General features: G+C 56.6%; 1 protein-coding gene across 2 annotated transcripts in view; it reads left to right on the top strand.

Annotated features, from left to right (window-relative positions):
- Positions 1-12,207, top strand: part of LOC119091302 (sodium- and chloride-dependent glycine transporter 1) — a 32,252-nt gene that overhangs the window by 15,557 nt on the left and 4,488 nt on the right. For both annotated transcript variants that reach the window (XM_037214000.1, XM_037214001.1), the window contains 8 exons: positions 2,047-2,203; positions 4,435-4,567; positions 6,830-6,964; positions 7,613-7,716; positions 8,569-8,693; positions 10,033-10,216; positions 11,127-11,208; positions 11,670-11,855. In XM_037214000.1, the coding sequence (XP_037069895.1) occupies positions 2,047-2,203; positions 4,435-4,567; positions 6,830-6,964; positions 7,613-7,716; positions 8,569-8,693; positions 10,033-10,216; positions 11,127-11,208; positions 11,670-11,855 (1,106 nt within the window). The remainder of the gene's footprint in view (positions 1-2,046; positions 2,204-4,434; positions 4,568-6,829; positions 6,965-7,612; positions 7,717-8,568; positions 8,694-10,032; positions 10,217-11,126; positions 11,209-11,669; positions 11,856-12,207) is intronic.

Genomic DNA, 12,207 nt, shown 5'->3' with positions numbered 1-12,207 from the left:
CTGCTGCTACGCCCATGCCGCTGCCGATAGTGCTGCTGCTACGCCCATGTCGCTGCTGCTAGTGCTGCTGCTACGCCCATGTCGCTGCTGCTAGTGCTGCTGCTACGCCCATGTCGCTGCTGCTAGTGCTGCTGCTACGCCCATGTCGCTGCTGCTAGTGCTGCTGCTACGCCCATGCCGCTGCCGATAGTGCTGCTGCTACGCCCATGTCGCTGCTGCTAGTGCTGCTGCTACGCCCATGCCGCTACTGCTAGTGCTGCTGCTACGCCCATGCCGCTACTGCCAGTGCTGCTGCTACGCCCATGCCGCTGCACCTAGTGCTGCTGCTACGCCCATGTCGCTGCTGCTAGTGCTGCTGCTATGCTCATGCCGCTGCTGGTAGTCCGCCCGCGATCTGCGTTCATCTGAGAGGTCGGCGGCAGGCCTCTGTCGACGGCTGAGCCGGTGGTAACGCGAGCTATGGTCGGCCGCTGGGTCCGCCGCGTCACGTGCGGCTCGGAGGACCGCCGGACCGCCCAGCGAGCTGTCGAGGCCGCCCGGCCAGCCGGGCCCGCCACCACACGTGCGTGGTGATACACCGCCTCGCTTTGGAGGCTAGGCGGGGAGAATCCAGTTGCTTTCTGCAGGAGTGTGGGAAATCCAAACCTCACGCGTCAATGCGTCTGGATTTTGGGCTGAGTGGAATGCGATGCGTTAACGTCTTAGATGTGCGTGCTTGACGGCGATAAAAGGCGACGCTTGCAGTGGGTCCACGACTTTCAGGTTTTGACAATTTCCGGATCCTCCACAAAGTTTGCTTTTCATCTTTAAAATGTATCGCGTTCATCACTGGCCGATCTGCTTCCAGCATGCCCGCAAGGCGTTTAACAGCATGTGATTGCGTTTGCGCTGTAAGCCGAACGCAATCGTGTATGCAACATACCTATCAGAAAATCTAATGTTTAATGCCTTTCGGTTTTTCACGTTCATGGGCCACGGCTCCCAGGCTTTTATTTTCAATTATTATCCTGGTCGACGTCTTCCACAAACAGAGATTGGCGTCTGCATCCGTAGGCTCTATTCACGTCCAGTGTTGACATGAAGGCAAAACCGCTGCATATCGTTACAAAGAGCGCATTGCATTGTTGCATTTTACCATTGCACAGCGTCACTTTAACGAGACGCGGCCCTTCCGGCTGCATCTCCGATTTTGGCCCCGCTGAGTCGCCGTGTCTGGCGGGTGCCATCGATTCTAAATCACGTCCCTGCCGTGGATGTGACCTTTCACGCTGTCAGTGTTTCACCTTATTCATATTGTCTACCCTGTGCTGCGGTCAGTAGCGAGGGGCCTGAGCTAGGCTGATGGCGGCGTTAGCGTGGTGTAGCAGCAAATTGTCCTGTGCGCTGCACCGTATCTGATTCTGTTTGGTTGTCGTTGACGTGTGCCTGATGCATTCATATTTGAGTTACCAAATTGCATTTGCGAGCACTCATCGGCTTATCTATACAATCGTCTCGCTACTCAGTGCCCGTAGTGCATCATAGGGGCTATATGCCACACTATAGTGGTCTTTAGGGTGCTTAATACAAATAAGCAGAAGGTACCTTTTAAGTCTGAATGTCCTTATACTGAAATGTGATTCAATTAGCGCATTGTAGCATTGAGCATGTGCGTAGTAGATTACACAAGCAAATGCACGTCGTGTAACTTGTTAATATCGTCACGGATGTCTCCCCATGTTCAACAGAGAGCTAGCTGTTGGCCTTAGGTTTGCCGAGGAAATCTCAATAATCGATTAGGGGGATCCTCTTTTACGCTCCTGCCGTTTTCGATCGCGAGCGCTTGCTTTTGAGGGTTTCTGCTCAGGCGGAATGAAACAAGGGCAACTATGCATGCACGCTTACAAAATATGCGCACGTCCTTCGCAAGCCCCACCCGTAACCAGAGGTGTTTTGGGACCTTCAAAAACGTGACACACGAAAAGAATCAACATTGCAACTCTGTTCGTATGCCGTACGCTGTTGAATACCCTGCGTCTAAGCGTCCTTCGCATTGTGCCGTTTCAGCTTGCCGCCGCTTCGACGCCAAGAACTGCACCGTCCTGGGGGGCCTCCTCAACTCCACGGGCGCCTGCATATTCCGAGAGCAAGTGGACAACGCCACCTGGCACGTGCTCAACGTCACGTCCAGCAACCGCAAGATGCCCGCCGATGAGTTCTTCCAGTAAGGAGACTGGCTGCCGGGGCTCGCAGACTGGATCCCAAACCACCACCGCGCGCAATCCCCGGCTCCATGGCCGACGGGCGGCCCCAATGATTGCGGTCCTCGCGCGCCGGCTGGGTGGTGCAGCGGGATCCGGCTCCTCCGTGTCGGTCTCCCGTCGCCAGTGTCGGCCCCTGTCGGAAGCCATCACCGCCTCGGCTGTGCCCGCTGGGCTCAATATCCCTTCCCGACGCTCATCCGCCGCCTGTGACGCAGGCACTCCTACCGGAGGCGGGCCGGCGCGTGGTTTATTGATGCCGCTGACGTCGGCGCCGCCACCTCCCCTCCCCGCCGCCTCCTCCCACGCTGGTCTGAAGCGGGCCGTGCCAGCCGCCGCCGCGCCGCCGGCCGGCAGCCGGCGGTGTGCCGCGGCGGGAGCGACGCTCCGTGTGGGCGGACGACGGCGCCGCGGTCGCCGATGACGGCCGCTGCCGTGTGTTGGCGTGACGCGTCGCGCCCGTGCCGTGCATCCGGATGTCCGACGGTAAGTGATCAGCGGCCGGCGCGGGCGCTCGGCGCTCGACCGGGTCGCCTGGCGCGTGCTGGTGCCCGCGCAGCGCGCGTGCCGTCTCCCGCGCCCGCGGCCCGTGGGAGGGGTGGGGACGGACGCCGCCCAGGCCCGCCTCATCGGATCTCGGGGCCCGAGTGAGCGCGGAGGGGTCCCATTGCTGCACCTGTGGAGGTAGGGGTCGCATGGCTGCAGACCCTGTGCCGCGGTGATGACCTTCAGATGATAACCTTCATGCCGTGTGATAATGTGGCTGATGACTCGGATCGCCCACTCGCCGTCGCTGTGATGAGCTCCACGTGTTCGTCCGGAGAAGCAGTCCGCCGTTCGGCCGGCTGTCAGTCTGTTATTGAAACGATGGGAGTGCTGAGGACTCCTAGATGTGTTTGTAATGCGTGATCCCCGCTCAAAATGTCAGTTCTCTTCCTTTCTGTATTCTCTTGGCAAATCACCAATTACTTTATTTTTCACGGTATGCAAAAATGGGTTTGGTTCTTATCACTTCCAACGTCTCGGCTTAAAGGGAATTAAAAACAAAAATGGAAGGGAATTCGCATACTTACAATGGTTTAGTCTGAGGGGAACGATGGGAAACATAACTGTTGCGCAATGATGTCATTGATGACGCTAAAATACCATTCCCAGAGATCGAATGCACTCAGTCCTGAGTTGGGTTCGCTGTGGCTTTACGTTTCTTTTCTATTATGCATGACAACGCCAGTCGTGGCGTCACCTGCAGACGGTGAAGTGGCACCCGGTACACCACATCGCAGCATATTTGCAGCAGGAGGTGCCATTCAGACATGGCGTTGTCTGCTGAATGGCCAGCGATAGCGCCATTCAGGGCAATTCGTGGCAGGAAAATTTGAATATTTAGACGGCAGCACGTGACTCGCCAGTGAAATCCAAGCACCGCCTGATCCGGTGATGACGTGTGCAGTACGACACGAATGGGCCAAATTTTCTAATTATTGTCTGTTCTTAGCACTTATTGTCGAGAGCGGGGTGCAGAACAATTACCACCGTAAGCCATTCGTTGTTATTTACGTTCTTTTTTCCACCCACGGAGGTCAAAAGACTATGACTTAATGTGGGATTTTTCTGGCGTAGACGTAACGAAGATGCACCCTACCAGCCGCTGCTTTAGCAAACCAACCTAATCAAAAATGCAACGGCGTGAACCATGGCGTCAAACCGCAACTATTTATATAGATAGGACATTGGTGCCTTATTCCTCGTCGAATAGCAGGAGGAAAGGAGACCCAGATCGACGATAGATTCTGAACGAAGCTTTTTTATTCATCATGGCGCTCGTTGACGTCGTAGCGTCCACCGACGCCGGAGGGCGTCACGGCCTCCCCACACCTCTGAACCAGCGCGGTAAACGTGTCCTGACTCCTTGTCTGCACCGGCGCTCCTCTGGGTCGGCCATCGACCGACGCGACCTGTCGCCCCGATCCATTACCGCCCCCGGCAGCGATGCAGCAGCCGCGCAGGCCGCCAGCCATTACGGCGCGCCGCCTGGCACCGAGCGCGCTCCTTTCAGCCGTCCCGCTGCGGCGCCGCATTCACTCGGCGCGCCCTGCGTCACCGCATTGTCCACGGTCCGTGAATAACGTCACACCGCGCGCGGGGCCGTGACGGCGCCGACTGTAGGTGTGACGTCACCGATGTTGTGCGGCAGCAACTTCATGCTGGACATCACGGAGGGCATCCACGACCACGGCGAGATGAAGTGGAGGCTCATACTCTGCCTGCTGGCCGCCTGGACGCTGGTCTTCCTGGCGCTGCTCAAGGGGGTGCAAAGCTTCGGAAAGGTGACGGAGCGGGGAGGAGAGCGGGACTGTTGCAGCGAGCAGTGGCAGAACCTTTGGGGCTTCTGCTCGAGGTAGCAGTCTGGATGACATCTGGATTTTGCCAGGTGCCGTTCTGTACATAATACGCGAAGTGTGCGAGTGTTTAGGCGTCGCACGCCCTCACAACACGAAGGTACATTTCATAATGAACGTGAAGACAGTTTTGTCAGAACAAACAATATTGTTAAGGTGACGCGTATTTGGCACGCCCCCGTCCTCATGCTGCACGCCTTAACCAATCACGAAAGCGGAAGCGGATCACGTGTCCCCTGTAGCGGTGAGCAGTGCTGCCGCCGACAACAAACCTAACACGCAGGGATGTAGCATACTATGCAAAAGAAAGATGGACTCAACTAGACGTTATTTAAAGTAAAGGTTCCAGAAGGCAAGGATACTTTGGGAATTTTTTGACTGCATGATAAAAATGTAGCATGTACGGAAAATCGCTGGACAGGTGTCAGGCAAGGCTGGATGGGCTGTCAAAACTTAAGGGGCTGCACGCGAGACTTCTCACCAGACACTACGAGACGTCGCTAAGTCAGCAGCAGCTGGATTTGTTGAAGGCGGCAAAGCCAAACTGGTAAAACCACGTCTTTTATGGAGTCCGATAACATAATGATTCGTAAGATTTATTATTCGTAATATTTGTTGGGAGGATAAAAACCCAGCATTGTGTCTGTCGGCTTAATTCAAGACAATTGTTCAAGCTGATCCAAATCACCAGCTCGCGTTTAGAATCGCCCCACGAAGCATCTCGTAGTGTCCTGATCGGCCCCAAGCCACTGCACTGGCGGCGCCAACGTGTTCGTGAACGATTCACCATACTGATCGGTAACGCGCAGGGCGGAACTCCCCGGGACACCTCCGCGTGAGCGAGCCCATCTGTCGTCGCGAACCGCCACGTCGCAGAGTTTTCAGTGCACCAAAGCTGGTTTCAGTGAAGAAATCCATTTTGTCACTGAGTGGGCCCATGGGTAGCGCTGTAGTCAGACCACTTCCCTGTTGAATGAGACCCCAGGCTGACGGCAAACGCGGCCTTCAGTACAGTTTCCAGCCACACATCTCCTAAAAGTTGGGTATGTGGTTCGCTCCGCGTTATTGTGTAGTGCGATCTCCGCGATCTCCGCAGCGCTTCACTTTATTCGAAGCGCCATGTACGCGGTTTCCACCATCAAGTCCTGCTTAACCCTTCATTCAGTTGAAACACGAACTCCTAATGTGGCTCGTTGTCGTCAATATGGCAAGCGTTTAACAGCCCCATGTTCCCTGAAACCTTGATGTGATTAAATAAGGAATACTTAAACGGATATGAACCCAAGAGATGCTCATGTATACTTAAATATGCGCCACTTCCGCGTGATTGCAAAGGGCTGATGCAATGCGTAAAGTAAAATTAGAAAAGCTTATTTAAACTCCCACTTTGATGTAATATGAATACCATGTGCTGATTCCCACCATCACACAATCTTGATTTGCGTTTTAAAGCGAACTCCATGAGGTCGAAAAATCCACTCATGAATAGGCAGTTGACGCGGCTCCCTCGGCGCAGACATTGCGAGGCCTTCCGTGCAGCACGTATCCCGCCCGCCCGCTGTAAGGGCCTTGTGTTACATTATTACCGGCCGTCGCGTCCGCGGGGCGAGATGACGGACAGGAATTACATAAATGTGCGACGTGGTGCGGCACGTGTCACCGTCCCACCACGTACGGCGGACGGTGCGGCACGCGGACCGCACGTGCGACGTGGCATGGCACGTGTCACCATGCCGCCTCGCGCCGTGGGCGGCGGGGTACGCGGGCAGCGCGCGCCGATGTGGGGTGTCTGCCGACGCGACGGTCGATGCTTCACGGACTGACGGCGGCCGGCAGCGCTTGTTGGCCACGCCATCCAATCATAACTCCATCGCGATATTTTCCAGCTCGTGTGCAAAATGGCACACCTTTATAGGGACCCGCTGTCGTTGGTGAATTGCGCTTTTTCGTCGGTTGACTAATTAAGGTCGGTGGACGTATGCAATTGTATCTGCCAAGCAGCAAAACATGCTTTTTTTCGCGTAGCAGAGGGAGTGCGGGCGCCGGTTTCGTAACATATCACACAATTCGCCAAACAGCACGCTGCGCTCCCAGCTGATTTCTCTGGCTTTTCGCGAGTGACCTCGAACCTCGTGACACCTGCACCCCCGCGGTGCGTCTGCAGACCCTGTGACCGACGTGCTTCCCCAGGCGGTGTACTTCACGGCCACGTTCCCGTACCTGATCCTGGTGTGTCTGCTGGTGCGCGCTGCCACGCTGCCCGGCTATATGGACGGCATCTACTTCTACCTGACGCCGCGCTGGGAGAAGCTCCTCAACGCCAAGGTGGGGCGCCATCTCCAGTGCCGCGCCGTGAACCTGGCTCAGCCCCGCGCACCAACTTATCCCGCCGGATGTGATCATAACTCGTCGTGGAGACTTCCGTTATTCCCATAACGGAAGTGTCGAGCTCGAACATAACGGAAGCTCGTGCTCGAACCTGCATTGTCGCAGGGAAATTGGTCTATGTTGAACTTCGGGCGCGGTGAGTGCAGGCGGCCCAAAACAGAGAAGCTCCGCCGACGGCGAAGACTCGTTCTGGTCCCGTCAGGACCACTGATGCTGTGAGCTGTGATTCTCGGAGCCGATGGTTCCTCAGGGTTAACATCGGTCTCATCGCTCCGTTTCATCATGGTCTCCACCGCTTCGGGTGCTTGCCGCCGGCGGGTTCTGCATTGTCCCCGACGGGCTGCCTGTGCGGCTCTCAGCCCCGACACGCTCCTCCGGTCTCGTTAGGGACCAAAGCTCGTCCGATTTCATTTAGGTGCCACCATAATGCTGGGATCGTGCCATTTCTGGCCGGCGCGGTCTGGCCTGGCCGGCTCTCCAGGGTCATCCTCACGCGGTGGACTGGTGAAACGGTCGTCAGTGACGGTCGACAGTGAGAATCAATAGTGACCGTCGACAGTAACAGGCGATGGGGCGTTCTCTCAGGTTTGGGCGGACGCCGCTGTACAGATCTTCTTCTCGCTGTCTCCGTGCTGGGGCGGTCTCATCACCCTGGCCTCCTACAACAAATTCCACAACAACCACTTCAGGTGAGCGCCGCAGCAACTGCAGTCCGGGAGCTGCAGCAGGCCAAGCGAAACCGTCATCAGCGCGAAATAGTAATCAAACGAGAAGAACATCTATGAGATGGCCGTTTGATGCGTCTTGTTTATAGTGGTACCGATGAACGAATGAGTCACCACGTGCGCTATGGGGCGCGTCACCACTGAAGTCCAGGAGCTCAGGCTTGCGTTATTGAACTTGACACACATGGCATGCTGGCTGCAGTTATTGTCCGTCCATGGCCAGTTCATACCGCACGGAATGTACATTTGACCATGATTAGGCGCGCCGGTTGAAGGCTGGTTTCAAGGAATTCGGGCGTGGAAGCAGGTTGTTACGCAGTGGAGGCTTTCCGAACTCTGGTCAATTCCACCACTACAGTTGTATGACTGGGAGGTGGATACTTCAATGCTTGCCTTGATTGGTTGTGGTGGAACAGAATGATTTGCCAATGGACGCTCGTGTTGAGATTCCGCTTCGATATGTACATGAACCTTGGCCTACTTCGTCAACCGTAACTAAAGTTATTCCCATTAATCCTCAGTCAGGTGGGTGATGTCTGGGCGCTTCATCTTGACGAAACACGTCGCCATCAGTTATTGGACACCTCAAATCAGAGTAGCATTTGGTGCTCCAGAATGATTCCCTGTACATTTCTACCTTTTGAAGAGGGAGTTGTGCAAGCGACCCCGTTTATTCTTTCTGCCAGCGTTTCTTGTGCCAACTAACTGCCTTTGTGCTAGGTATTCAAACTGCCGTTGCGGAATCTGCAAGATACCCGTACGAAGGATTACCGAAGAAGCGTGTAGTAAAACTGCAGTACAATGTTTTTTTTACAGGGATGCCATCTTTGTTTCGTGCGGAAACTGCTTCACCAGCTTCTTCGCGGGCTTCGTCATCTTCGGCATCGTCGGATTCATGGCACACGAGCTCGGCGTCAAGGTTGAAGACGTGGCTGCGCAGGGTTAGTGGTGTGCATACGCCCAACCCCACGCCCTATTATTGCGGATACAGAAGGTGTCCTTGACCTTTTTCCGTGCGCAGGTGTGTGTTGGCGTGACATGTCAACGTCGGCAGTGGCAGCCGCCGTTAAGGTTAGTGTGATGCCGTGTGCCTGCAGCTCACAGAGGGCTCTATTTTACCCGTCGCGCCGACGCAAAGTGTACTTTGCGTTTCCGTTGACCGTTGCAGCCGTAATGGCTGTCGGCGCCGCAGCTGTGGGCGTTCGTGCGGTGTTTCGCCATTTTCCGAGAATTGGATAGTTCGTGTTCACAAGCATGTAGTTAGACGATGGCTGTAACTGTTAAGAGTGCTGGTGAATGGTATATCGACGCGCGAATTTTGTTCACGTGTCGTCGCGGACAGGCACCAGTAGGCGATGATCAGATGTGGACTTGGAATAAAATAGTATACGAAGTTAATGAGCGAGGTGCGCGCAACTTTCGCCATATTTAACTAAAAGACCATGTCACGGCAGGTCCAGCCACTGTTAACATCGATACGACCTACGGTATTCTATCGCTTGCAGATATCCTTCCGATAAAAACAAAAACAGAACGCGTCTCACTAAGCCCCCGTATCGAGCAGCCTCGGTCGTCGCAATTACGGCATATGAGCCGGCCGCCCGTCTGGGAAGGCGACGGGTGGCAGGATGTCATTCGCCCATACCCGATAAGCTGCGATGGCAGGCGAGCCTCGTCGTCGGAATCGCCCCATGCTGATTGGCTTTTGTTCTCCGTCATATCGATCCCGGCATGATGATTGGCCGCAGTCGGCTGCCAGTGCTGGCTCGCAGCCAAACCGGTGCCACAGCTGGCAGTTGCGTGATGCGCGTTATTTGCCCGAGGCTTCAGACGAGTGTTTGTTGAGCAGGCGCGCGATAGCATCGGCTGAAAACAGCCACCCCGCTTCAATACATTGTTGCCTGTCGGTGGGGCTTTGTGACCGTTTTTTAGTACCACGCCTTCCAGACCGACGGTGAACGACACGGAGGCCGTGCTCTTAGTCCGGGATGTGCTTGAACCGCCCTGCGGTCTCACCTATGTGCTTTCACGGTTTTTCACACACGGCTGTCTTTGATCCCGTTCCTGTGCCGTTATCAACACCAGTGTGTCGTTGCATCGCCGACTGGCTTCACCACCGCTTGGTCTTCACGTTCCCTCTGGCTGACAAACATTCAGTAGATTTTAAAACGATCGCCCCTCGTCAATCCATGTACCCCCGGGATGCGTCTGGGATAGTCGCAGCCACCTGTCGGTCCCGCTGCTGACGCACGTCTGACCGAAGATGTTGACCCGCCGCAGGTCCTGGCCTTGCGTTCATCGCCTACCCGGAGGCGGTGTCGCGCCTGCCGATCTCGCCGCTCTGGTCCATCCTGTTCTTCTTCATGCTGCTGACGCTCGGCATGGGCACCCAGTTCACCATCCTGGAGACGATCGTGTCCACCGTGACCGACCTGGACCCCAACCGCCTGCGCAAGCACCGCACGTGAGTGCCGCCGCCGGTTGACGGCCGAGCCGTGGTGACGGCACGTGCGCTGCGGTGCTTCTCGTGTTCTGCGAGCGAGTCGTTTCACCCGGCTGAACATCTAGAATTGTGAGGCTTGGTCGCATCGAATCGTGGCGATGCGGCTTTGACGCAGCGTTGGTTTTTGTGGATTCGCCACATTCGTTGTTGTGTGGCTGCTATAGTTCTTTTTGTGTATATCTGCTGTTGCGGTTGTAGGTCATGCCTACTGAATGGACCATCGACCGCCGGGCGCTGACGTGTCAACCCGTGACCGCTCCTGCCGGGGGTAAAGGCTCTGAGTAATGTGTTCGTCATCACGCCAGGCTGCAGGAAATCTGTTCGATTTGGTCATCGCGAAACAATCACTGTCACAGCTGCAGCCTATTTCCCAGTCGCTACTGTCCGGATTAACTGCCGTTCTCCGTGAGTGTTGTGGCGTTGCCGAGCCTCGTGACGACTGCGTTGAGTCCCAGTAGCTGCAGCCGTCGCACCTCTCTGCGTGAGCCCCAGGTCTCAAGATCCACACGTCCTCCAAGCGGTATCCCTGGCTCGTCGGCGCTTCCCGCCCGCTCCCGCGTGCCCTGAGCGGTGCGCGTGTGCCGGTGCCATGCTGGCAACGTGCCTGCCCCCGTCCAGCGGGTACCACTGACGTGGCGTCACTCCGCCCGTCCCGCGAGCACCCCTGACGTGACGTCCCCCCACCCGTCCCGCGGGCACCCCCGCCCCCTGACGTGACGTCATTCCCCCCGTCCCGCGGGCACCCCTGACGTGACGTCACTCCGCCCGTCCCTCGGGCACGTCATTCCGCCCGTCCCTCGGGCACCCCCTGACGCGACGTCACTCCGCCCGTCTCGCGGGCACCCCTGACCGACGTCCCCGCCGCCCACAGCCTTGTTCTGGTGGGCTGCTGCGCGTTCATGTTCATGTGCGGCCTGCCGATGTGCGGCAGCGGCGGCCTCTACATCCTCACGGTGAGTGGGACGCGACGCGCGGCGGCGCCCTACAGGTAAAGGCCGACGTTGGGACCGGCAGGCTTCTCCAACTGGGTAGGCGCTGAACAAGCGGTACGCGCCCTCCTATATTTCTGTCTTATTTGCACTGTCCCGACTGAATTAGTGATGCCTCCGGCGAGTGCAATGTCCAGTGTCAACTGCATTGTTGGCGTTGTGTTCCCTGGCCGGGTATTTTTAGTAGCGCCTGCAAAGCGAGGACCCACCATTTGTTCCTTGTAGAGGCGTGTGTGGCACACGACACCATCCGACCCTTTCAGCGGGCGCCAGCCGCGGTGTGGGTCGTTTGGGTCGAAGTCAGCCCACGCGGTGAGGCGAGCGTTAACGGTCGCGTTTGCACGGCTTCTCTGCTGGACGGGAGGGTCGATACGGCGGCCGGCGCTGTCCGCCTGACGCCCCTTCCCCCCCCCCCCCCCCCACAGCTGATGGACAACTACGCCGGCACCTTCTCCGCCCTGATCGTCGGCATGACCGAGGTGCTGGTGGTGTCCTACATCTACGGCGTGGAGCGACTGCTGGATGACATCAAGGTCATGCTGGGCCACTACCCGTTCCACTACGTCTGGTGGAAGTGGTCCTGGCGGGTGATCACGCCGGCACTGGTGACGGTAGGCAGACTCGGAGGTGTTGCCTGGGCTGTGCTGACGGGTCACGCGTCGTAGTCGTGCTGCGATGACGCGTGGTGGTAGAGGCGGTAGAAAGTAATGTGTGCTTGTCAGGTTTATTATTGGTTGGGCGTCTTGAAGCGAGAAGGCCGGCGTGTAAATATGAGGCGCAGCGTTGTATTGCATGGAAGTGCTAAACTCAAGCACCGGTTTCAGATGAGAGACGAGATAATTGTTATTCATGTACTGATTGGCCTGCGCTGTTTGCAATAGAGTGTTGCTCCACTGAAAGGTGAAATGTCCAACCAAATTTCGAATTTTTCTTATCTACAGCATGCTCGGCAGCAATCGCAAA

Source organism: Pollicipes pollicipes, unplaced genomic scaffold (genome assembly GCF_011947565.3).
Source record: "Pollicipes pollicipes isolate AB1234 unplaced genomic scaffold, Ppol_2.1 Scaffold_3447;HRSCAF=4054_pilon_pilon_pilon, whole genome shotgun sequence".
NCBI classification, from domain to species: Eukaryota; Metazoa; Arthropoda; class Thecostraca; order Pollicipedomorpha; family Pollicipedidae; genus Pollicipes; species Pollicipes pollicipes.
The sequence above is the reverse complement of the archived record's forward strand: the minus strand, read 5'-3'. Positions and strand labels throughout refer to the sequence as shown.